We start from the raw sequence: 26620 nt of genomic DNA on the forward strand, positions 1-26620 counted from the left end.
AAAAAATGGTCTGTGAGGAAATAAACTGCAGTGCAAAGGATCAAAACAGGCCAAAACTAAACTCACAAATGTTGCAAAACCAGGGGAAAAAATCAAGGAGGAAGACACAACTTGGAAGATATCAGGGACATGGAATGGATACTTATAAAAAATTCAAAAAAACAAAATTCAAAAAACCAAAACTCAAAAATCAGTCTTGGCCAAAGTGACTCTTATCAAAAGTCATAGCATGCCATCAAGAGCAGGGACATGGACCAAAACTTGCCAAAATTGATCCATTCAAATCCCAGAAAGAGAAAAGAAGTACTTACAAACACTCTGCTGTTGTCATCATATTGCAAAGCTCTCATACTTTCTCCATGATTTCTCATGGGCAGCTCCTGACAGCACTTAGTCCGCCTTCCTCACAGCACAGCCAACAAACTCCATTTCTCTTCTTACCCAGCTGACCCACTCTTTTGTAGCACTCCTCTTCTTATTGGACACAGCTGTGGCCTGTTAGGGGCAGGCCTTTCCTAATCTTTGGTGATTAGTACAGCTGCAGCTCCTCACGTTTGAGACTACCTCTTGCACTGTCTTCTTACATTCCATCCCCCCCCCCAATTCCCCCTTTTCTTTTAATTACTAAGTTGCAGCATCTCTAGAAAGATATGTTTCAGTAAATTGATATTATAACTTTCACATATCTCACTTAGGACTAACAGTATACAAATGTTCAGGCAACACATCACTGCAAGAACATACGTTTCTGCTTTAGTTTTGCTTTTCACAGTCTAGAACATCAACCTAAGTCTTTTCATAAACTAATGTTGTGTTTACTGTCTTTTGCAGTGCCCTTTGCAAAAGATAGTAAACCCAGTACAAACATATTTTGTGTAATTCCTATTTAACTTCGGAATGTGTCTGCGCACTGACCTGGATTCATTACTCAAACTTACATTACGTGTTATCAGAAACTCTTATACTTACACTTCTAGAATATTGACAATATCAATAGCTGTACAATTTTATAAGACAACTCACAAGAATAAGTTAAAGGCTATACATTAGGGTAGTAACAAATCAACAGTTACGTAATTGTATCAATAGCTATATGACTTGAACAACATTGATCCAGTATCTGTCGAGTGTACTTATGCTTATGGAATATAAACTTTCACTTATGCCCAGTCCAAGATTAATAGTTGCAATTCACAAACCAAATGCATGTTTCATCAGCAAACAAATACACCATACTGAATGATAGGGCTACTCTTTCCCCAGCTCCAACTGCTGTTTTAATAATTCTCTTCTTCCTTTTACAGTTCTTTGTTGTATTAGTTAGCCACTGCAAGCCTCTCTTGCCCTGCTCTGTTTTCCATGTAGATGAAACAATCTGTTCTTCACTTGCTATGTTATTTCCCATTGTGTCCCCCAGGGCTCACCTGTACCCCAGGTGTTGAAATCTGTCAGGTCTGGACCAGGCAGCATCCCCTGCTGCTCTCAATGCTACGCTGGGCTCCATCTCCGGCTGCACCTCGCCCTACAGCCCAATCCCGGATCACATTGGGTTACTGTGGAGATGGCCACTATACAGTTTTAGATGGCTTCTCTTACATGTTGTCTGTGCAGCTCTGACTCTGCGTCTCAGAGCTCTGTGTTACAGCTTGTGTCCTGCTGCACACACTGCCTTTCAGGGGGAACCCAGCACTGTCCTGGGTGTCCTCTGGACTGCGGCCATACCTTGGCAGAGCGGTGCAGGGCTGGCTCCAATGCACCAAATAAGTAAAGTGTGTAGCATCCACTCCTCATATCCAGCACTCTTCTACTTAGGGGTGGTATCTCATATGTTGCCCAGACTTCTAGGCTTCCAGGTCTGCTTGGCTATGACTCATCTAGATTTTTAGGCTCTTGGTCTGTCTGCTTAGCTCCTAGGCTCCTAGTCTGCCTAGTTCTACCATCTTATTGCTCTTAGGTCTGCAGTCATCTTCCTGAAACACCTCAAGATGATATCACTTAATAATCACAACCATCATGGGATCATGTCTTTACAGTCCCCTCTGCAGTACTCTACCCAAATCACCACAGGATCACATAGGGGTCACCAATAGTTTTTATACTATTGCAAAAGCTCCATACTTTCTTGATGAATTCTCATGGGCAACTCCTCAGAGCAATGACTCCTTCTTCCTCACAGCACAGCCAACAAATAACAGATTCCTTCATGACCAGCTAACCCACTCATTTATAGCACTCATCCTTACTAGTCACAGCTGCGGCCTATTAAGGGCAGGCCTGTTCCTAATCTTTGGTGATTAGTACAGCTGCAACTCCTCAGGGGTGAGATTACCTTCTGCATTATCTTTATTTTGTTACATTCTATCCCCGCACAAGACACAACTTTGAGGGGAAGATATGAAGGACATGGCATGGATACTTTAAAAAAAAAAAAAAAATCAAGAATCAATCTTGGCCAAAGTGAAAGCCATCAAAAGGCATGATATGCCATCAAGTGCAGGGACACGGACCAAAGCTTGCCCAATTGATTCCCATTGAAATCGCAAGGTTTCGTTTCCCTTCCAGAAAGGAACTAACATTTCAGGACCACAGTAACCAAGGAGATCTCATCTGATGCTGTGGTGGAAGCAGGAAAAATGAAAGCCCAAGCAAGAGCTCTATGGCTACAGGAAATGAACCACCAGCATTTTCTCTCTTCCAAATGATGATAGCCATGTTTTCTGTGGGATATAAGAGCCAGCAGGACGTTACATGAATATTCATATCACATGCTCCTAATTGCATTGATTTGCCATCATAAAAACTTGGAATGTGACCCAGAGCAGTTTTCCATACTGTGCCAGCACTGGGCTGCCATTCCCATTGACTTCTGACACCTCTCATGTGTCAGCTTCTCCAGGCTGGGCACATCTGTCCCCATGGGCTGTGCAGGGTGGCTGTGCTGATGGACGCCCTGTCCCCTGCAGTGCCAGCTGAGTGGGGCTGGTGCACAGGAGCGGGATTCTGTGCTGGCTGTCACATTCTCAGGGGTTTCATGGGGATGGAAAATGGATCTGCAGCGTGGTTCACTGGGGCTGTGGTGTTTTGTGTGGTGACATCTGCAAGGTGCTGGGTTTTGCCTGCTGAGTCTTGTGGCATGGGAGGTTGTGAGGGATGGATGTTGCATTGCATGTAGGGAATGAGATGGATCTTCCAGTATTAAATATTGGTCCCCAAATGTTTCAGGTGTGTCCTGCCTGGCTTCGTCTGGCCTCGCTGCTGGACCAAAGGCTGCAGCTGTGGCATTTTACCCCAGAGATACCTTTGGCCGGCTGGGTGCTGCAGCTGGGCGCTCAGAACAAATCCAGGCAAAATAGGAACTCAGTTTACCTTTGGTGGAAAAGGTTGAAGCGACGGTGAAGAGAAAAGGAGCGAGTTCTGCCATAGAGCTTAGAGCCAGAGTTTTATTTCAGCATGGTAGACTTCTGAACGTGGTAACAGCTCCAGACAGACCGATTGCCACATGGTCTTGTGTTCTTTTAAGCCCCGGGGACAGGGGGAGGGGAGGGACAGGTGAGGGCCAACCAGGTGTGAGGAGGGGAGGGGTCAAGGGATGTGGACACTAGGACAGGCCAATGAGCCCAGGCCTGGGGGGCATCTGCCAATCACACGACGCCTTGCTGGAAGGTTAAGATTGATGGACAGCTCCTAGGCAGGAGGGCAAAAGGGGGAGGGGGAAAAGTTGGTGCACCTGAGGGGGCTAGGACAGGTAAAATAGGAGATCACACTGTAAGATTCCAGGGCTTTTTTTGTGTAATCAACTGTGGCTTTCAGGTTAAAGGATCAAGTGTATGAGCAGCAGTAGCAGGGGAAGAAGGGATGTGTGGCTGTTCCTGTCCTTTCAAGGCCTTTCACAGGGGAGATGTGTCCAGCAGAGCTGCTTACAATCTGCCTCGGGACCTGAGCTGCTGGTAGAAGTGACCAATTCAGGTTCTGTTTTGTATTTGCCAACACTATTTCATGTTTCACCTGCTGTGATGGGTTGCCCTCAGGCAGAAGCCAGAACTCCACTGAGCTGTTTTTTCCCTCACACCCACAGGAAGGACAGGGGTGAAAAAGAGGCTGGAAAAAGTCATGTTTCGAGATAATGGCAGGGAGATGACTCACCCCTTACTGTCATGGACAAAATGTATTTGACATCAGGAAAATGAATTTAATTCATTTAAATAAAGAAAATAGAGCAGGATAATGAGGAAGAAATGGAAAACTTGATCCCACTCCCTCCACACCCCATTCATCTGAGGCTCCACTTCCCTCCTTCAGCCCCAGCTCCTCCACCTCCTCCCCCACAACAGCACAGGGCCAAGTTGAATAGGGGCTGCAGTCTTAACAAGTTGCCTCCTCCACTCCTAACTCCTCAAGCTGTTTCCCCAATCGAGGGCAAAGCCTGTTACCTGGGTGTTTCTCTGAGCCAGAGTGCACTGGGAAAAGCCAATCTCATCTCCAGGTCAGGGCAGGCCAGGAGAGCAGTCCCACAGAGCAGGCAGTCCTGTCCTTGCAGGCAGTGGGGTGCAGAGGACATGCGTGTAAGTCTTGTCATGTTCAATAAGAACTTTCAGAGTCACAGAATCAAAATAATGCACTTTATTGTAGAAATACAAATTTGGAATTGCTACTAATAAATACACTCACTGGACTATTGGAATATGATCTCAATATTGCCGGATGGAACGTGCCTGGGCTCGTCCGGCCCTTGCTGCTTGACCAAAGGCGGCAACTGTGGTGTTTCACCTCAGAGACACCTTTGGCTGGCTGGATGTTGCAGCTGGCACTTGGAACAAGTCCAGGCAAGCAGGAACTCAGGTTTACCTCTGGTGGAAAGGCTTTAGGCGAGGTGAAGAGGAAAAGGAGATGGATTCTGCTGTAGGGTTTAATCCAGAGTTTTATTCCATGGTCACAGATCTCTGAATCTTGTAACAGCTCCAACAGAATCCCGACCGCATGGTCCCGTGTCTTTTTAAGGACGGGGAAAGGGGGAGGGAAGGGGTAGGTGTGCCACCAACCAGGTGGGAGGGGGGCAGTCTCAGGGGACAATGACACCTGGACTGGCCAATGACCCCAGGGCTGAGAAGCATCTTTTGAACTGAACCTACCAAACAACGCCCTTGCTGGAATGTTAAGATTGACAGACAGCTCTTAGCAAGGGGGCAGGGGAGAGGGGAAGGGAGAGGTTGATACACCTGAGGGACTGGGATAGGTGGAACAGGATATTGCTTCACACTGCAACACTGGGCTAGCTCTAAATATATTTAGGAAAGAAGAAGACAATAAGGAAGAGCAATGGGTAATTCATTTAGCTCAACTTCACCACCAGGTAGGCCTATGAACAGAATTTCACCAGGGTACAATCTGACAAAATCAAAAGAGCAAATCTTTACAAAGAGGTGTTCCCTGCACTGGGGAGGAGAGCAAAGCAATCCTGTTGTCCTGTCTGCACAGTGGGGTCATAGTCTCATCCTCTTCCAGGGAGGATTTGAAATGCCAAATTGATACTTTTGGGAGAAATGCAGGAGAGGCTGCAGTCAAAATACCTCCTTGCTGCCATGGTCAATGGTGGGGGGCAGCCAGCTGCTGTGGAGATGAGGGATACCCAGGGTTCTGATTGCGAAGGCTGTGAGCCTTGGGCAGAGGCTGAACACTTAATTAGCATCACTCCCTCTTCCTCTGGGCCCAGGCAGAGGTAAAGGGGCTCTGCCTGATGATCCATCAGCCCACCAGCAGACTCTCATGCCCAAATTAATCCCTTCACCACACAGGGGCTTAGGCATCGTTCCTACCATCAGGGCTAAATGACTTTGTTAATAACAAAAATATATCTCAAAGTTTAGCTAAATCTAAATATGATAATAATATACTATGAGAATAAAATTTAGCTTGCAATAATTGAGCTCAAAAGATAGAAATGAAGTTTTCATAACTTGGATGTTGGAGAGTGAACATCAGTATCATCTACACTGCCTGGAGAGCTGCATCAGAAATGAAATTACTTGTTTTCTACAGTAAAAGATCAACATTTTGCATGGGCTCCAGCTTCTCTCACAGATCCTACTTCATGGAAAACTCCCACTTCACACAGGAGAGAATCTTCAGCAGTGCTTTTTCCAGCTTGGGATTGCTGAAAATCAGAATAAGGGAATGAACACCTGGAAAAGCATACAAATATATGTGTATAAGGAGTGTCATGATATTTTCTTTCTTCGTGGTATAAAGTATTGACAAGATCAAACATACAAAGTTGATGCTGTACATCACTAAGAAGGAGAGGACAGATTTCATGGCTCTGATGTGGGCATCCATGTTGAGGTCCTTCATGGAGTTGGTCTCCATCGTGCGCTTGTGTCTCCAGAGAGAAAAGAGAAGGAAAACAGCAGAAAAGATGACTACCATGAATGAGGCAGCAAATACAAGGCCAGCAAGAAAATGAGAAGAGAAAAGATGTTTATCCTTTCTGATAGTTACTTCCCAAAAGTTTTCTTGGCAGGTGGAAGTGATGTTGTTCTTCTGCAGAGTTTCATTGAGGACATAGGTAACAATGACCATAGCCAGGGCTAAAATCTCTGTCCCCAACAAGAGCCAGGGCACCATCCTGTCAATTTTTACTTTCAGGTAGATGAAGAAGGTGTTCCTGAAATTGGCAATTTTTATGCAGTAGAAACCACAAAGACAGGCTGAGACCCACAAGTTGGAATAATTAAAAGACGTTCCAAACGATGCAAGGACTTGAAGTATGGTTTGAACATGAAGAAAATTGGGAAAAAATTTTGAAATGAAGTGGTATACCCATGCAAAGCATAAAAAGGAAATCCTGGAGCATCCCAGCAGCAGCAAGATCTTCTCATTAGAGTTCAGAGATTTCTTTTTGACCCAGGCAATGCAAAGCACACAAACGATGAAAGCATTTATCCCCGTGCCAGCAAACACCTCCAGGGTGATGATGGCCAAAGCCATGGCCTCATAGGAAGTGACATTGGATTGCTGTGGAGGGTGAGAAGCTTCCATGGTGCGAGCTGGGGAGCAGAGCTGTGCTGGCCAAGGGGGCTGTGGCAGCAGAGCCTGAGGCAGGTCAGTGGCTGCTGCTGGTGGAGAGTCAGGGATGGCAAGAGGAGCTTTATAGAGCAGCTGCTGCTGCTGCTGCTGCTGGGGGGATTTTGGTGCCGCTGCTGTGGGCACAGGGCAGGTGCAGGGATGTAAATGTGCTGGGTATCCCCTTACCCGGGGCCAGTGTCACTCTTGACTATTTGAATGTTGGTTTGGGGGGGGCTGTGCTGGGTGACACAAACAGTGGAGATGTTTTTCTGCAGTGGAGAGTGTTTTGATTTTGATACTGATCCCTGTTTGATCAGTGTCAGGCTTCAGGATCTGGGTTCTTCTGTCCCCTTTTTTGCCTATGATGATCACTCAGAGTGGGGTTTGCACTGCACAAAGCACATCCAGAGCTCTGAGATTTGTAATCAAGTCACAAAATTCTATTCTGAAAAACATTTATATTGGTCTGCTCTACCCTTTGTGTCATTTCCTACCAGTCTGAGCTCAATACAGGCCAAGGGAACATGTAGATATTTTCTACATAATGTAGTTCAGGGCATTATCTTTGTTGCCATCTGATTTTAGACACTATTTTAAGTTTTGAGTTATGCAAGATTAAAAATAAATAGTAAATTCCTTTTTAAATCAGATGTATCTGTCTTGTATCTTGTTTTACTGGCCCTGAGCTCCAAGTTGACAACATTTCAGATTACATTATAACATGCAATAAAATTTTCCAGTGGTACCTGAACAATGCCCTGAATGTCCAAAATCCTGCTTGTTTTTCTCAGCACTATCAGTTTATCTAATAAAATGTTATCTTTCTATGACCTTTGCCAAAATTACTCCTGTCAGGGAATTTTGCTAACCACCTTCTGCTCTTTCATCCAGGGAGATATTTATATATGTGCTCCTATTTTTAATGTACACCTATTCATTTTTTCTACCTAGAATTATAGGTACTTATAATACTTTAAAAGCAGAGCAACTGCTGTTGTTATCCTCTGCTGTGTATTTCAGATCTGAATGCTGGAGCTGTAGGCATTTGACAAGTTCAGTCTTGTGTTGATTTCAAGCCCTGCAAAGGTAAATAGACTTACCTAAAATTTGGGAAGGTTCATGGGTAATTTTTTTATTAAAATGTGGTTGGTGCCACTTTGATATGCCAGGTTTTCCAGCTCAGGAGACATTTGTTTTTGTAGGACATGAATTTCAGCACATTTCTCTGTCTGAGTTTTTCTGTGTTACATTGGAGTTAAAACCAGTGCAAGCAGATTAACAGAAGATATTATCTGCATTTAGTGACACCAGGTAGTGCCTGTGTCTAGGAATCCAGGGTGGATCTGCCCTTGGGTGTGGGAATACTGGTGCACAGCAATTTTGGGCACTTCATACAGTGTGGAGTAAGACCAAAAGGCACCTGCTGTACTTCCCAGAGTGGAAGAGCAGCAGCTTTTCCCATCACCGAGTTTTTCCCAGAACTGCAGCCAATGGAATAATGTGCATGCATTGCCCTCCAGGGAGGACAAAATGCAAATGGTGCTGGAGTCCCTCTGCTGTGGAGACAGGCTGAGAGCTGGGGCTGTTCAGCCTGGAGAAGAGAGAGCTCCAGGCAGACCTTAGAACCCAGCACAGTGCCTAAAAGGCATCCAAGAGACCCCCTATATATATATCTATGAAAGCAAATACATGCTCTCAAAATGACTTATCTTTAGACATCTGCTTTAGGTTCTTGAGTTTTAAAGTTAAGGGTACTAAAACCAAGTGGTTTTCAGACAGTTCTGCTTTTGCTTCATTTTTTGCTTCCTTTCTCACATCCACTGCCAAACATGTGGAAATATGGCCTTGGTGCTGTGTTTTGACCTCTTTGCTTGCCTGTGAAAACAGCCTTGACATGCTGTATCTTGAGACATGCTTATTTTGCTAGTAGTATGTCCTGTTCAGCTTAGGTGTCAGCAATAATCCTTCCTAAAAGAAAGTGTTAAAGAACATTCATTTATGTTAGGTGAAGGATTAGTGCTCTGGGGCCCTTCTTCTCTAAACAAGAAAAGATCTCTGTACTTTTCCCTCTGCAATGTTATCTCTTATGAATAGATTCCTACTTTGATTTGTTTAGAGAAAAAAATGTTGCTTAGCTTGAAGGGCTGACTTCTTTCTAGGACAGGCCCATTTCCTACTCAAAACCTACTTACTCAAGCTCTCTGCCTTGTGCTGTGGGTAGGGGTGTCATGGCACAAGCCCTTTTCTACCTAATTGCTGAACATAGAGGTGAACATCCTCACATCCATGACTTGTAATTTCAGATGTGAAATGGAGGAGCAGGATTCCATGCCTAAGCTAAAGGCACTCAGGCACTCCAGGGCACATGGGAGCGGTGGGAATACTGATACACAGCAAACTAGAGATTTATGGAGCCCTTCCTGACCTGTGTTCCTGAGAAAGAAGATAGCCAGATACAGGACAAGAGTTTGTGATCTCTGAAACCCACCTGGAAGGCCAAGGATTACTGCTCTAAATGACTGTTCTGGAGGCAGAGAGTGGCAGGTTGTGCATGGACCATCAGATTTGGGATGGGATCAGCTGAGGAAAGACACTGTCAGGGGATTCATAATCATATCTCTCTTACTTCTAATCTTTACAATGGGGTGTTAATTATTAATTGAAAGCAGCACTGGGCCAAATTCTAATGGCACTGGAGTGCTATAAACCTGAAATAATTCTGCCTAAGAGCGTGGCTTTTCTCCTGTGCAGTCAAGGTGATAATGGTGACAGAAAACAAATGCAAGGGATGGAGTCAGCAACTTTGGGCCAGAGGGAGAAGCTGTTATGTGAAGCCTGGGTGGGTCTTTCACCAGCTGCACTGAAGACATGAAGTTGCCACATTCCTCTCTGCAATGCTCCTTCAAATGGACTTAGGTAGCTGATAAGAGCAATGCCAGCAGGTGCCATTCAGGAAGAAATCTAACTGTTATAATAATGTTTCAAAGGTGGAAAGTCTGATGCTTATTGGCTGAAGTTCCATGGAAAGCTCAGCAACGTGCCCTATATATTGCCAGAGATGAGAGGGAGCAGTTTCTGTTCCCACTGCAAAAATGGGCTCCAGCATCTTCCCACACTGTGTGACACTTCTGCTGTGTTCTGTCTATGGTTCTCCAGTCTCTGTAAGTAAAACCTGATTTCTATAGGCTCCTCTCAGTCCAGAGGCATTTCATACCTTATACTGGTTGTATTCCACTCTCCTCCAGGTGGGACAGCTCTCCAGTGAAGCTGGTAAGTGCTGTGTGAGCTGGTTTGAGTTCTGAAGCATTTCCTTCTGCTTGCTGTGAGCCACCACATCTGAACACTTTATGTTTTGACTGTCTTGCAGATGCTGGAGCTGGTGAGATATTCAAAGACATTCCCCAAATCAACCTGGGTGAGTTCACACCTAAATTCTCATGAGGCCTGAAGAGTTGTGAGCATAATGCTGAATTTTCAGTATTGTCAAGGAGACTGATGGTCAGGTAGCTCATGGTAACAAGAGAATTAAAATCAAGTGAGCTCAGAACTCTCTGTGACACCTGAATATTTCCGGGACTGTAAGTCTATGTGAACAAAGGATGCAGATGCCTTTTGTTTCTGAATTTTGGACAGACCCATGGTGCTAAGGCAGAAAAACACTGTATGATTTGGAAGGACTCTGCAGTCCCAACTGCATTTTCTGTCCATCTCTATATGATTTTTATAAAGTTTTGCAAACATGTTTTGCTACACAACTTAGATGTTTAGTGATCACTGTCCCATTGTGTGACTCTTGTCACTGCCTGAGAGCAAGCAGAGCTCACCAAAGGTGACCATAGATAATTGTGCCACCACAAAGGCACTGCCAAGAAGACATTGCCATGAAGTAAATATCGAGTAGAAACTAGAAACTGCTGTTACTTTTATTGTTACCTGTAACTCAGTGTATAGAGCCTGGTCCTTATTTATTTTCTGTAGATGCCCAAGGACATTAACTTTGTATAAGCAGGTTCAATGTGGTTTATGAAATGAAATATATTTGAAATTCATTGACACTATCTTTGATTAAATACCATTTCAGCTGCTGGACTGGACCTCTTTCAGGGTGATATCTTGCTCCCTGTAAGTAATTAAAAGCTTTCTGTTGCTTGTCCTAATTGTATTTTTGCTACAAATCAGCCCATCTCCCTACAGTAGGTACATCACCAGCTGTTAATTCCCTTTTCAGAAAAATCAGCGAAATGCCTTAAGAAATGAGACCTACAGATGGAAGTTCCCCATTCCGTATATTCTGGGTGATGACCTAGGTAATGCAGATGCTTTATTCAGATTTTATCTCCAATCCTTATTTGCACTGCAGACACTATGATTAAAATTTTCCCTTTTTCAGAACTGTTTCAAATTAAAAATGTTAAACTTCCCTAATAACTACTTATTGTAGTCTTGTTTATATCAAAATTGTTTTTCTTTCTTCTACAGCTAACATAGCAAACCACAATTTAATCAAATTCAATAATTTCTCTTTTCAATCATTTTTCCTTTGTTTCCACATGTGTATCTGTACATATCTTACCTCTCCAAGGTGAACAAACTGCAATGTAGTAAGGGTTCAGTCCTTGTTTTTCAGACCTGAATGCCAAAGGGGTCATTCTCCAGGCATTTGAAATGTTCCGCCTGAAGTCCTGCATTGATTTCAAGCCATATGAGGGAGAAAGAACGTACATTTTCTTTAGCAAGCAAGATGGGTAAGGGTAATATCAATTTCTGTTTAGTTTTGCCGTGTAGAATCAGCTGGGAGCTCATTCCATTTGACTTCAGCAGTCTAAAGGTTTGCTGTCAGCAGACAAAAAGAGGCCACCAGGAAAACAGCTCGCCTTATATTCTTAGACAAAAAGCTTGCAAGCAGCTGCTCCCTCTGCTGACTGCTGTTTGGAGGATGAGTTCTGAAGGTGAATCCCAGCCTCTCTGGGTTTTCATCAACTACTTCCACTTTTCCATCTAGGGTTGTTTTCCATTTTGATGAAGACCTCCATGTACATCCTTTTAACTTACCAAGAATGTGAATGTGAATAACTAGAAGTAAAGTCTGGGAATTTTTGGAAGGCAGACAAAAAAAGAAGAAAAAAAAAGAAAAGGAAAGAGAAAAAAGAAAGAAAAGAAAAGAAAAGAAAAGAAAAGAAAAGAAAAGAAAAGAAAAGAAAAGAAAAGAAAAGAAAAGAAAAGAGAAAAGAAAAGAAAAGAAAAGAAAAGAAAAGAAAAGAAAAGAAAAGAAAAGAAAAGAAAAGAAAAGAGAAAAGAAAAGAACAAAGAAAAGAACAAAGAAAAGAAAAGAAAAGAAAAGAAAAGAAAAGAAAAGAAAAGAAAAGAAAAGACAAAAGAAAAGAAAAGAAAAGAAAAGAAAAGAAAAGAAAAGAAAAGAAAAGAAAAGAAAAGAAATAAAAGAAAAGAAAAAAGAAAAGAAAAGAAAAAAGAAAAGAAAAGAAAAGAAAAGAAAAGAAAAGAAAAGAAAAGAAAAGAAAAGAAAAGAAAAGAGAAAAGAAAAGAACAAAGAAAAGAACAAAGAAAAGAAAAGAAAAGAAAAGAAAAGAAAAGAAAAGAAAAGAAAAGAAAAGAAAAGACAAAAGAAAAGAAAAGAAAAGAAAAGAAAAGAAAAGAAATAAAAGAAAAGAAAAAAGAAAAGAAAAGAAAAAAGAAAAGAAAAGAAAAGAAAAGAAAAGAAAAGAAAAGAAAAGAAAAGAAAAGAAAAGAAAAGAAAAGAAAAGAAAAAAAGTGGAAAGAATCTATTATAATATTTCTATTGTTTTGATATGGCTCCTTGTTAATGAATGGTCTCTCAAAATCTGAAAGGGTTTTATGCACAGAGAGTCAAGTTTTTCAAGAACTGAAAGGATTTATTTCCTACAGCTAAGTATGTTTTGGAAGAAAATGTAGAAAAGCACAAAAATCTCACTGTATCAGCTGTGAATATTTCTTGTTTTCCCAGAAGTTCATGTTTCTGCCCTCAGCTCTTCCTTGAGTGTCCTACAACACTTCTCTTACAAGTTTACAAGCACCATGATTTTTGACAAGTCAGTGTTGAAGATCTTAATACTAGAAATGTATTTTCACACCTCTGGCCAATGCAAAGCATGGTTGCTGTTAAAAAGGACCAAATGTTGCTGTTCTAAGTACTCCTGGGTCTTTTCTCTAGCTCAAGTTATTACAAAAATGCTCAGCCTGTTTCAATGAATTTACTGTTTCCATGTAGGTTGCGTGTTTTATGTTTCTTGGCCAAAAGGCAGCTGATGCAGGACAAAACTTCTGTTTTGGCTTTCAAAAACACAGGATGATCTTCCCTCGCACAGAGGATAAGTAATGAAGTGATAGTTTCTGGGGCTTAGTCTGCTTTCAGGCTGGAGTATTTTTAGGGTATCAAGGCACATGGTCAGCATCCAAATAATGTTTTATGTGACTCCTTTCATATTAAAAACTTTTACAATCTTACTCTAAATCCAGTGAGCAGATTGAAAAGTTAAATACTGAGAAGAAAACAACTGAACAGAGAGTAAGCTCTCCCTTTTTCTCAGGTGTTGGTCCATGGTGGGGGACCTGCAGACTGGACAGAACCTCTCAATTGGGTCAGGGTGTGACTACAGAGCAATTGTGGAACATGAGATCCTGCACGCTTTGGGATTTTACCATGAGCAGTCGAGGATGGACCGGGATGCCTACGTCAATATCTGGTGGGATGAAATTATTGCAGGTGGGTTTTAACGTTCGAGTTACATTTTCAAAAGTGTAGATTTATCAATATCCCATTTTCACTTCTAGATTTAAAGACCTTCCTAAGGATAGAATTTTAGAAAACAGTGAGCCACATCTGAGACTACTGTAATTAAGAAATTTTGGTACAACTTCTCTGGTCAAACCCGGACATTGTTTAAGGCCAGAAGAGAGAGACCCTGCTTGGAAATCAGGACTTTATTTCCCCTTGGCTCTTGGACTGCTCTGTTCTCTTATTTTATACAAATTACTTCCCCTCTATGAATCTATTTCCTTTTGCCATGTAATGCAAATTGTAAACTTATTTAGATTATGAGTTTTGAGGTAGCTCTTCTGTAGGCCAAGATCCTTTCAAAATCTGAAAGGTTTTATATTCAGAGATTCAGGCTTTCCTGAAACTAAAAATATTCACTTTGCACATGAAAAAACCCTTAAAATGATTAGATCACATTGGAAATATGAAGTAGGACTCTGTCTTGCTCTCTCCTATCCAGGTGTGTCTGCAGACTCTTGCCTTCAGGTTTAGTATCACCATATTCAGGACCTTTATGAGTTTCAACAAACTCTTCACAGTCTCCCTGATCCCTAGACAGTTTTTCCTGTTGTCCCCTGTGATATCTGATTCTGTATTACATAACAATGATATATTTGAAAAAGAGTGACTAGAAGAGGGTTTTAAAAAAAATTTTGATAAAAGGTGCAATTCAAGTCTCTGTAAGAAAACAATTCTAAGCTCCATATAATCTCAAGCCTTGAACTGAAGATGTTTGTGATTTGCAGAAGGGGAGGGCAGCTGTTAAGCAGAGAAAGTGTAATTACCCACCAACACAGTCGTGTGCTGTTTTGTCTTTGAAAAAGAATGCCAAATATTCTGAAAACATTATTTGCAATTGTAAATGCTGGCAAGCTCTTTTTACTTCTATACCAAAGCATGTGAAATGACTCCCTCTTTTTGCCCTAGCAGACACCTTCATAATGAAAAACTTTCTCTAAGTACAAATTACTTCACCAAGAAACCATGAGAAACCTGTTTCCAAAAGCCATTTCAGTAGATATATCATATAAATGTTGTAAGTCTAGGGTAAAAATATCTTTTTCCCCAGAGATTGCTAGAGCATTATTTATTTCAAAGAAGAGCAGAACCTGAAGACACTTCTGGGCTTTCATATTTGTTTCCTTTATGAGTTTCAGGGCCTCTCCTTCTCCATATATGATCTAATACCTGGAAAATGTTTGCATCAATATTCACAGATTCTGGAATGGAGTATATTAATCCTTAAACTTAATCCTTCAGGATCATTACTGTTAAACCATTCCTATTAATTCTAATCTCACCTCCTATGTATTCCATTCTTTACAGCCCATTGATATTAATTTTTGAATTTACTGAAGTCACCTGTTACTTCAGTAATGGAAATGCAATACAAAGGCTCTTCTTTGCTGTCCAAATGGCAAACACAAATCTTGCTAAGTTTTAATATTTTGTTGTGAAGTAATTGCTTTGGGGTATATAATTTGTGCCTTAGATAACTGTATCCAAAGGGACATGGTAATGCCATTTCCTTTCCATTTTCTCCAAAAAAGAAGCACTTTTCTGTTCTTTTACCAGGCAAAGAGCACAATTTTGTGAAGTATGATGACACCTACATCACTGATCTGAACACCCCCTATGACTACGAATCACTGATGCACTATGAACCACTTTCATTTAACAAAAATGAAAGTGTCCCCACAATCACAGCAAAGATACCAGTGTTTGATGACATTATTGGACAACGTCTAGACTTCAGTGCCATTGACTTGGAAAGACTGAATCGCATGTACAACTGCAGTAAGTCAGAATTTGACCATGGCAAACAATTTCTTCGGTTGTACTTGAGCCAGGCTGGTTCACCTCCTTTATGTCTCTAAACTCAAAAAAGCTCGTCTCAGATGTGCTTGAAGAGGCATGGGACAGGACCTGTAGTGTGCAGATAAACACAATCAGTTTGTTCCCTTCTCATCCCTTTTTGGCTCTTCTCACTGTCATTAGTATAGGAAAGATTAGTCAAGGAAAGTCAAACCATCCACACTTTTTCTTCTCTGCTGCTCCCAGAAGTTGAGACCTGTGGTTGTGTTCTGCCTGTGGTGTGTGGGCAGCCTTGTTGTACTTTTTGAGGTGAATGCAACTGCACTTTGTCCTCTTTTACTGACATTTGGACTTAATCAGATTATTTTGCACCTGAGATTGGCTAGGTCTAGAGTCCCACACTGCCTAGGTGTTTGCTGAGCTGGTGAAGATATTATCACTGATCATGGTTGTTCATGAGAAGTTATTGTCCCCTTGGTGTTGCCAGCAGAAACATCACCTTGAAGGCAAACTCATCTGAACCAGCCCAAGGTAACTGGTTGGACTTTGCTTGGAGTGGAAGGACAGAGCTCAAGTTAATGAGAGAACTGCTATGAAGAACAATAACCTCAGCTGAGGAATGGTTAAATACACCAAGGCTGGCAAAGAGGTGCAAAGACAGTCACCGTCTGCCACTGCCACGGGGGGCTAATTAACCTTCTGCAAAGAGGTCAAAGATTGTTGTCTTTATTCAGGGAATCCCTCCAGGAATGAAATGTTTCCTCTTCTGAGTCATTGGGCTCACATCTGCTAACGTGAGGGCTGTCTTCTCCACAGGATGGTTGTACTACTGTAAACAAACCCCTCCTAAATTAAAGAAGAAATTTTAATGAGCTAGAAGCTCACTCTGAGGTGACCATGTGTGTATTTTTTTTCAGCTTCAACTCACACCTTTTTGGACCAGTGTTCTTTTGAGCTTGAAAACATCTGTGGTATGATCCAGGGCACCAAGCATGACCAAGACTGGGTCCACCAACAGGGCAGTGTGATGGGGCAGGAGGACCACACACTTTCTGGGCACTGTAGAGGTAAAAGAAGGGAACAAAACACTTTCTGAGCTGGGTTTCCCCAGGCTGACTACAATAATGGATTCAGAGAAGTTGGTAAAGACTCTAGACAGTGTTTGCATTCCCACTCACACCAAACTTTTTTAATGTAGTGGAATGTTGTCCACACCAGGAAGATCAAAGGGGACAAGGAACAATCTGAACTAGAGGTCTTTTAAATATAACCTGGACAATTTACTGCAACTTCCAAGGTCTGTGTGAGAGTTATATTACCTCATTATAAGAATCATACAGCACTTGTTGCCACTCATAAATGTTGTGTTTGCAATGCAAATGGGAAGTTAAGCTTGTGGAATTCTAGTTCTGGAAGTAGAAGAAAGTTGCAAAGGTTTTATGATAGGAGTTCAGGGATAATTTTTATTTTGATGTGGTAATTTCACCATTTTTCAAAGGAAGACATTCTCAAAAATAGAGCAGTGAGTCTCAGTCACAGTGTGCTAGTTTACAGCTGAGAATAAAGATTAATTCCCAACAGGCAGTCCTGAAAAGAAATAGCTGAATTTGTCATTGTTTAGAGAGGGTAAACTACTACACAATTCCAAGATAAAAGAGACTTCTGTGGTAAATTTTGGCTCAGTAGAAGGAGAATGACTCCTGACTTAAAGCACAGTCCTTTGTGCTTTGTTACTCTTTGTCTTGCTGCAACTCAGGAGTAGTTTATTCCCCTCAAATGACCCACTAACTCGAAATAACAGGTGTTATTAGCAACCTTTATAATTGTTGTTGTTAACAACCTTTTATAATGCTGGTAGCCATGGATCAGGCCCAAGAATATAACTCAAGAAAACCACCTGATATTTTCTAGAAACACATGCTTCTAACCCTCAGCTCATTACAAATTCTTAATTATTTCTCACCTCTTTCTTACCCCGTACAGTACAATTGTAACTGAAAAAGATAATTTAAATGAGTTTTTGAGATGATCACATCTGCCTGAGCTGGGCACTTAATGTGCCCTTAGGTTTTAACATCCAGTGACTCAGTACAAAGTAAGCATCAATTATTTTTCAAGAGTTAATGGAGAGGGGTGGGTACCTCTGAGGATCTCCAGAGTGTAGAAATGAATTGCATGGGAAGGGAGTGTCTCTCGTTTTGGCACCTCCAAAGGGTTATTGACACCATCAGGAATTTCTGACATTTTTGAGAACTGGTTCTGCAATAATTTCAAATGGGGGCAAATCCTAAGTTTCTAACATAGATAGATCCTATTTTCCCCAGATAGTTTTGATATTCTGGGTATTTGACTTATTGCTGGCTAAACTGAAGGAGGGAAAGTACAGCTAAACATTTAGGGAGTCTGCTGAAGTCTGCCATATTCTAATTGCCATAGGTACTTAATATTGCCTTTATTTGACTTTCTTATGGAAAAGCAGGTAGAGTCTAGATCATTTGGGTGTTTGTTACTATAACAATTGCAACAACAGGCTCACAGCCCTGCTTCTCACTTGGGGCAAGAGTGATCATACTTGGATTTAATACCCTTAAAACTAAAATAAGTTTAACTGTTGGTTAAGTGTCATACATTGCATAGAACAATCTCTAGGAAGGTTTCTGTGGACATGAGTTCAAAATACTGCTACCATATGGAAGGGAATGAAGATAATTCCCCTGACTGATTAGAGAGAACCTGATAAGCAGTTCAAGACCCTTCACTAACCCTGCAGGAAGCTGCACTGCCTTTATTCAGCTGCAGGTATAACTGTTGGAACAAGATGATCTTGAGGTTCTTTCCAACCCAAACCATCCTGTGATTCTAAGATATGTTATCTTGGACAAAAGTCCATGGAACTTTCACACAACAGCTAAAAAAATTAACTTATTAATTTAATCATTGACTAAATTGAATAACTAAAAAGCAACACAATACAGATAAATCCAGAAAATTTTGTGTGATACCAAGATATGATAGGTGTGCAAATGGTGAATCCTTGTAAGTATGAGGATAAAAGTAGACACTTCAAAATTAAAGAAAAGAACACTTCAAAAATGTTAATGGGAAATAGACAAGCAGGAATTCTTAAGTAATTTTCTTATGGTGAGTCATTGAGTTTTGAAGTGTTTGGGCAAGCTGTAAAAAAAGACCTTCTGCATGTTCAAGGTCAGGACAGTGTTTTGTGTCCAACCCCTCTTTATTATCTTTATTGCTGATAAGAAATTATCTTACTCTTTACAAGGTAATATAGTACATGACCTCTAAGATCTCATTTTTAGATTATCTTCAGTATAAATCAAGTAAAAAAAATGTATCTCCTTATTGCTTGTAGTCAACACTGAATTCTCTGCTTCATATATCTCTGACATTCCTGAGGAATCCAAATTCCAATTAGACCAACAAATGCACAACTGACATGAGCTGACAGCAGTGAGTTCCATATATATGCTGAACTGCTACTCCTGTTCTTATGCCAGTCTGTCTTGGATGGTTGTCACATGTCATTTCCTTTATTGTTCATGCTAAGTACTGCTCTTCTGTTTACTAAAAGAGTTCAGATGAAATGATGAATTTACACCATGCAGCTTTGCAGGAAATGTGTAAACAGGCAGTGACAGACTACCCTTTATTCCCAGATGCTGGCTACTTCATGTACTTCAACACCAACTCTGGCCAGGCTGATGAGGTGGCAATCCTAGAGTCCCGAATCCTTTATCCAAAGAGAACTCAGCAGTGCCTCCAGTTCTTCTACAGGACCACAGGAAGCCCTTCTGACAAGCTGATCATCTGGCTGAAAGAGGATGATGGCACTGGGAACATTCGTAAGATGAGGAAAATTCAAACCTTTCAAGGTAATCCTGGAAATAAGATGAATATTTGAGTAAAGAGGATGAGTTGTCTTACTCTGCCCATGACTGACTCAGAAACCAAAAGATTTTCCTGAAGTTACCAGAATACCTTGCAATACAGCTAAGAATTTTGGTATTACATGAGCACATTTAGCAGAGAAATTGTGGCTTGTAATAATGTAATTTTAGTGCTTCACAGCAGAAGTCACAACATTCCTAATATTAAGTTGCACTCAGTGACTGAGAGGGACCCCAGGCCATGCTGAAGACCAAGTGACTGTGTCTCCACTGGCTGCTATATGATCTAAGAGTGGGCTATTCAGGTGTAAAATACCTGTGCTCCTTTGCAGTCAATAAGAATCCCAGACTGATTTTTAGATAGTTGGGAAAAGCATATGCAGTTTTGGAAATGTGAACTGGATTCCCACTTTGGGTGATTTGCTAAATAGGACAAACTCAGCCACTGAAGCTCCATGTGATTTATGCGGTCAGAACACAAGACCTGTCATAACCTGCCTACATGAGGCTGCAGCAGTTTACAGTGAAGGATAAATACATGAAAAATTGTCAGGAACACATTGGGTCATTGATTCCCATCCTCTTGTTTAATCTTAGCCCTTAGGCTGTTGTCCTTTGTATTGGAGGCTGTCATTCCCTCACATGTGAGGAATTCCTTGTACAACATGTCCAAAGCATTTAGATGACAAAACAATGTGGATATATTATGGTCACAACGTCAACTTAAGATCTCTGGCCTTCAGGACTCTGTGAGGGATCCATTTGTCTAAAAGTCCAGCTGGGATGGACAGTTAGGGGCAAGTTGCTTCATAATGTCTCTAATCCCACTGATGGAAATGTTTTTCTTTCCTTTTACCAAAGCGGACAGTGACTCCAACTGGAAGATTGCCCACGTAACCCTCAATGCTCAGAAGAAATTCCGTTACCTCTTCCAGGGGCTGAAGGGCAACCCCAGCTCTTCACTGGGTGGGATTGCCATTGATGATGTGACTCTGACAGAGACCCCCTGTCCCACAGCTGTGTGGGTCATTCGCAACTTCAGCAAAATCCTTGAGAACTCATCCATCAGCCTTGTTGAAAGCCCCCGGTTTTACAGCCCTGAGGGTTATGGGTTTGGCATCAGCGTGTTGCCCAACTTCCAGAACAGTAGCTATGCTCGTGTTGCCTTCCACCTGTGCAGTGGAGAGAACGATGCAGTTCTGGAGTGGCCGGCTCTGAACCGCCAGGTCACACTCACAGTGCTGGACCAGGACCCCGATGTCCTGAAAAGGATGTCCTCGAGCAAAAGCTTCACCACAAGCAAGGACCATGTTAGCTCAGGTAAGGGATGTCTGCCTGGAGGAATGTTGTCAATGACAGCCAAGGAATCTGAGTAAGAGGACTGAGTGTAGGACTCAGAGCTGAGAAACTTTGGCCATGTTTCCCAATTTGGGACACTTTGCTGTGCACATCTTCCCTGTGTGGGACTCAGAATTCCTGCGTGTGAAAGATTGTATAAGATAAAAAGTGACATATATAAGGTTGATGTTATTATGGGATATCTGACCTTGACTCTATATATAGATTTTTCCCAAGAGCTGGTAATTCCCTTTCTACATGTGGTTTGCCCATTGTGATAGGTGACATATCACCACAGGTTGATGGAATGACAGCAGGGTGCAGTATTCTGTCACTAAACTATAATTTAAGTTAAAACTGCATTTGGAGGCTCAGACAACTTCAACACGCGCTCAGGGAACCTCAGCCTACATGGTCTGAATGCACAACATTCACCCTTTCTCATGGATGTGTTAATTCAGAATTGTTCAGCCTGGAGAATAGAAGGCTGAACAATCAGGGGGACCTAATTGTGGCGTTCCAGTACCTGAAGGGAGCCTGCAAGAAAAATGGAGAGAGACAATTTACAAAAGCAGAGTGCCAGGACAAAAGGGAATTGTCTTCAAACTGAAAGAGAGCAGGTTTAGATTGGATACTAGGAAGAAATTCTTTACAGTGAGGATGGTGGGGCACTGGAACAGGCTGCCCAGAAAAACTGTGGATGCCCCATCCCTGGAAGGACTCAAGGCCAGGCTGGATGGGACTTGGAGCAACCTATTTTAGTGGAAGGTGTCCCTGCCCATGGCAGGGGGTTGGAATTATATGATCTTTTAGGTACCTTCCAATCCAAACTTTTCTGTGATTCTATGATAGAAATAAGAATAATAGGACAAAACTGAGTTTGGTGCAGAATAAAATACTACACATGAATCTTCATCTCTTTCTACTTTTTTCTAGTGGATTTTAAGTACATACTTTTTAAGTAGGAGTTTTTAAACCCTAAATATGAATATGTTTAAAAAAAATCATAGTAATGACAAAAATCAGCTAAATTCTAAACCATAGGTACCTACAAACTGGTCTGGGGGTGTCCTTACTCAGGAGGGAGCTCTTAGCTGGTAACCATGAGGAGGCAGTTTGTGTTTGTTTAATTCTCAGGGAAAGAGAAGTTGTGGAATTTCAATGGCCTCACATAGACTTAGAATCCTCATGCAGACCTAACCTGAAGATCACCTGGCACCTTTAGTTTGTTAGTTCTCTGGGGTTTGTTTGGGAATTTCAGGCCTGAACTTGATTTTATAGCATAAATTGCCTTTAACACAGTAATGCAGGAAAAAGTCAAATCATGCTTTGAGCTGCACGACTTAGTGGTTCTCATTTTCTCTTTGCAGATAGTGGAACTATAATATGGGATAAGCCATCAGTTGCTGGAAGGTTTGATGAGTCGTGCAATTGCAACAGAAGTGTAGCCTGGGGTTGGAGTAACTTCATATCTCACAGCCAGCTGAGACGGAGAAGCTTCCTGAAAAATGATGACCTTATTATTTTTGCAGAATTTAATGGTAAGGACCCCTTTCCTGATTCTCCTTACAAAATAGGTGATTCGTTCTATTTTCATACATTCAAATAATTCTTGACACCTGTCTCCAAGATCTCTTCTAATGGGGATCAATTTTAAAAAGCATTTCTGTGTCTTAGTGTCAGGTATGTGAGGTTGACTAAAGTGATTGTGAGTTAAGAGGGATCTAAATGGCAGTGAGTTTTGAAATGTGAACTTCTTGGACACCTTTAAGCACCCTGACCAGTAGCTATGTCCTTTCTAAGCACCAAACATACTAAAGGCCATCCCCACTGTGTTTGTTTCCAAATAGAACAGCCTCATAGAACATCACAGATTTACCTAACTAGTTTCTGTAATATCAATATTATTTTCTATCTTGTGCTTTAAATACACAGAACTTGTGGTGGTACAGCAAGAGCTCTGTAAAGGGAAAATGGACAAGGAGCATCCTCCGGTCTAGAAAGCATCCTGTGAGCCCCTGATTTAAGGCATGCTACATATAGCATCATTCACTGATTCTGATGTCTTTCTCCTTTTTTTAAAGATATAATTCACCTCAATAACACAGAAGTTCCTGTTGAGCCTGTGCAATCTGCCCTAATGGAAGGCCTCGTGCTTGAAAGGCAGAAGAGAGCAGCCGAGCCCGTCCAAGACCAGCTGCCTTATCTGCCAGACCCATGTGACCCAAACCCTTGTCAGAATGATGGAGTCTGTGTGAATGTGAAAGGAAAAGCAAGCTGCAGGTACCACAGACCTCCTCCCTCCTTGTCCTGGCCTTCTTCTTCAAGTAATGCAGCTAAAAAATACTCAGAGCTACAGACCTCGGAGGCCTAAGCCATCAGGTCGTCAAGGAGTAGTAGAAACAAAGTACTTTACCACAGTTGCTAGCTCCTACCAGGAGCCAGGAGGGCAGGGTTCTCAGCATAAAGCAAAGAAGCCCCATTCTGTGGTGCTTCCAGGGTGTATAAATAGCCTCCTAACAAGGTAGGAATGTTGTGACTTGAACCCCTCCAATGGGAACTGCTCATCTGGGATAGTGAGTGTGAGGACCTTGGGGTGAGGGCATGACAAGGCTCCTGATCCACTGAATCTGTGCTTTGTTTTCCCAGGTGCCCATCAGAACAAGCCTTCTTCTTCACTGGGGAGAGGTGTCAGTCAAGGCAAGTCCATGGGAACATCCTGGGAATGTTGATTGGTGGAATTGCTGGAACCATTGTCTTAACTGTTGTCCTCGTTTCCATGATGGCTAGAAGATAAAGAACTGCAGGGGGCACAAATTTCAACGTGGTTCATAAGACATCCATTTTCAATGAAAAATGATGAATGTAACTTGGAGAAAACCAGTTATCATATGGATGAAAAGCTCTGCCAGCGGCTTGGCAGCAATCTGGTTTTTTTTCTGAGGGATGTGGCAGTTAAAGTGTGTCATGTAAAGCTGCTGTCTGATAAAAATTCATACACTCCCTTTCTTGTGTGTATTTTGAAAGTTTTGTTTCTTCATCCCATAGCAAGCAGAAGTGTTGAGAGCCTATGCATTTACTCTCAGCCATGGTTCAAACTTAGATTAAATAACTGGTTGAACCTCTCAAAACAGTGTTAAAAATCACACCAAAACACCTGTATTAAGATTCTGGAAATGTTCCTGCAAAAATTGCTCAAGAACCCTAAAGGGTACAGATACTTATATAAATCAGTACATGATCACTCACTTTCCCTGGAGCTGTGCTGGTGTACTTACACTAATTAGCTATTACACAGAATTCATAAACTCTTACCCATACCACCTTGCCCATACCAAGCCATCATAAGTGCTTCTAACTGTAGAGAACAGTTTCCCATCCTGATTCACCCCGAAGTTCCAGGAACAGGTTCACCATTGGCAAACACACAAATTCCCTGACAATCAAACAGAACTGCACCACGTGGCTGAGTATTTGATACTGACCTCAAATCGAATCTTCATGATTCTACCATATTGTATATTAAATTTTGCAACATTTGTGTGCATTATAAATACTTTTCAGGTTCTTCTCAAGACAGGGGTCCTGCCTTTAAAGGTGTACAGGCTTGAAAAAAATGGTTCCACAAATGTAGTATTAGAGCAATAATTTATATAAAACCATTCATCCTGCCTGGCATATGATGATTTATACTCACTGTAGAGCTTATTCTCTGAGTCCTTCAAGCGTGTTTCTCCTCTGAGAGAAGACCCAAACATACAGACTTTACACAAGGCACTCCTTGCACTCTAAACAATTGTATGCATTAAATAAATGCAGTCCCCTCTGTGGCAGAGGGCATCAACCATCTCTGTCTTACCACATTACATATCAAGGGAAAGAAAAATATTGTTAAGGGCATAAATCTTCCTTTTCTTCAAAAAAGTGCCACATGGAACTTTCAGTCTTTCCATCTGAAAGAAGACCATGCAGGAATCATCACGGTCTTCATTTTATGTAAGTCAAAAGGGAAGATCTGAAATGGGCCTTCTCGGTTGGAAATTTTTAGTTCCAGAAAGTCTTAAATAGAAAATGGAAACCACAATGGCCTTTTCAGACTCTAATATGAGGGTAGGAGAGAAACTGTGAGGTATTTGTGTATCTACACAGGCCTTTGGGATCATTCAGAGAGTTGACAGGGGAAATACCAAATCCACTGGACAACAACCGTGCGAAGCACTGCAATTCATGTCTCAGTACGGCATAGTGCTAAGCACCCACTTAAGGGCTGAGAGTTCTTCACTCCCAATGTCCTTTCTTGCACATGAAGGCCTTCAAATCCTTGTCATCTCTTCTGGGATTGGCAGCCTTGTAAAATTCCTCCTCTCTCAGCTTCCCTGCCTTACACATTAACCAGAAATGATTATTCCAGAAGAATTCACCAAGGTACAATTCAGTCAAAATGAAGCAGTCCGCTTCCTGGTGACTCCCAGGAACTTTTTGTGTGTGTCATGAAGAGGTCCTTTCAGAGTTACATGATTTAGCACCGGCAGTGCTTCAGTTAAGCAAGGAATATGCCTTGGAAGTATTTTCAGTGGAAGAGGTGGATGGCTCGGAAGATGATACTCTGTATTTGCCTGCAAAACAAAGCACAGGGGTTAGACAAGTTGTCACTGCAAAGTAAGGACAGTGACAGCTGTGCTGGTGGCCAAGGTGGCTCTGCCTTGTCCTGCAGCCCTGGCACTACCTGGATTACAGCAAGACCAGCAACCACAGAACTCAGCGTGTTTGGTGACACAGCCAGGATGTGTCAGCTCGAATTCCCAACCATGCCACAGGGCAATGATTTTCTCACACAAATGAAGGCACTTAGTGCTTCTCCCGGAGCACAGGGACACATCCAGAACACAACACTTTCACAGGCTCCTGAGATGAATCTCAGCTCCCTCCCTCCTATGGCGACAAGGCTCTAAACTAAGACCCAAGTGTTACTATCTTCTCTGAACAATGTGTAGATACAAAAATTGGACACTTAGAAATTAAATGTTATTTCCAGAAATGTTTTTTGCAAGATGAAGTCATAACACTAAAATGGTGATGTCCACAAAATGGCAGCCAGAGAACATTTGAAGAAATACAGTTTCAAGGTGGTGAAGAGTACATGAATGACAGATGAACTGTGCCATGATCTCATTAAGCTCAAAACAGAGCTTACTTAGTGGGATTTAGAATTGGTGAAACATCCAATAATTGTTTAAGAGATAGACAATTTCACTGCTAGCATTATGCTACAATTGACTTATTGCAGTTCCTTTGCATTAGAAGATTAAAAACAATCTATGGATGCATGGAGAGACAAATAGATTAATGGATATCAGGACAGACAGACCCTGAGAGCAAGAATGAAGGCCAAATCCTGTTTGTGCTTCAGTAAGGGAGATCTGTTGTCACATACCTGTTTTCCCACATAAGTTGTTAAAGGTTCTTGAAAATGGGTAGCTCATAGCAAGCATTGGTGTCACCAGGATCAGAGAGGATGACTGAAAGAGAGAAAAATGCTTTTTGTCAAAAGGACTTTCTTTGTAGCCCCATTTTAGGGGGAAAAAAAGGTTCCAATAAACTTTGTTTCAGTAGTACGAGCAAACAATCCACAGAAGGCAAAGCTAGATGTTTGTGAGGTATCAAGTTCACACATTTGCATGTTTATGGTGGTGATAGGAGGAGA

At 41.7% G+C, this 26620-nt stretch overlaps 3 protein-coding genes across 3 annotated transcripts in view; 1 reads left to right on the forward strand and 2 right to left on the reverse strand.

Annotated features, from left to right (window-relative positions):
• Positions 1–6081: 6081 nt before the first annotated feature.
• LOC136554029 (taste receptor type 2 member 9-like) lies at positions 6082–7035 on the reverse strand. The gene has a single exon (XM_066545821.1). It carries the CDS (start codon positions 7033–7035, stop codon positions 6082–6084), a length of 954 nt encoding a protein of 317 aa, XP_066401918.1.
• Positions 7036–10154: 3119 nt separating this feature from the next.
• MEP1A (meprin A subunit alpha) lies at positions 10155–23745 on the forward strand. The gene is made up of 14 exons (XM_066547144.1): positions 10155–10223; positions 10308–10332; positions 10430–10477; positions 11144–11184; positions 11291–11369; positions 11690–11807; positions 13629–13804; positions 15434–15655; positions 16591–16740; positions 19348–19563; positions 20440–20898; positions 22287–22457; positions 23001–23199; positions 23566–23745. The coding sequence occupies exons 1-14, from the start codon at positions 10155–10157 to the stop codon at positions 23711–23713; spliced, it is 2121 nt and encodes a 706-aa protein (XP_066403241.1). The 3' UTR covers positions 23714–23745.
• An 802-nt stretch (positions 23746–24547) lies between these two features.
• ADGRF5 (adhesion G protein-coupled receptor F5) overlaps positions 24548–26620 on the reverse strand; it is a 41359-nt gene continuing 39286 nt past the window's right edge. Inside the window, exons 21-22 of the mRNA XM_066547143.1 lie at positions 26351–26435; positions 24548–25532 (exon numbers count right to left, since the gene is read on the reverse strand). Coding sequence (XP_066403240.1) covers positions 25453–25532; positions 26351–26435 — 165 coding nt within the window. The 3' untranslated portion in view covers positions 24548–25452. The remainder of the gene's footprint in view (positions 25533–26350; positions 26436–26620) is intronic.

This window comes from Molothrus aeneus, chromosome 3 (genome assembly GCF_037042795.1).
Source record: "Molothrus aeneus isolate 106 chromosome 3, BPBGC_Maene_1.0, whole genome shotgun sequence".
NCBI classification, from domain to species: domain Eukaryota; kingdom Metazoa; phylum Chordata; class Aves; order Passeriformes; family Icteridae; genus Molothrus; species Molothrus aeneus.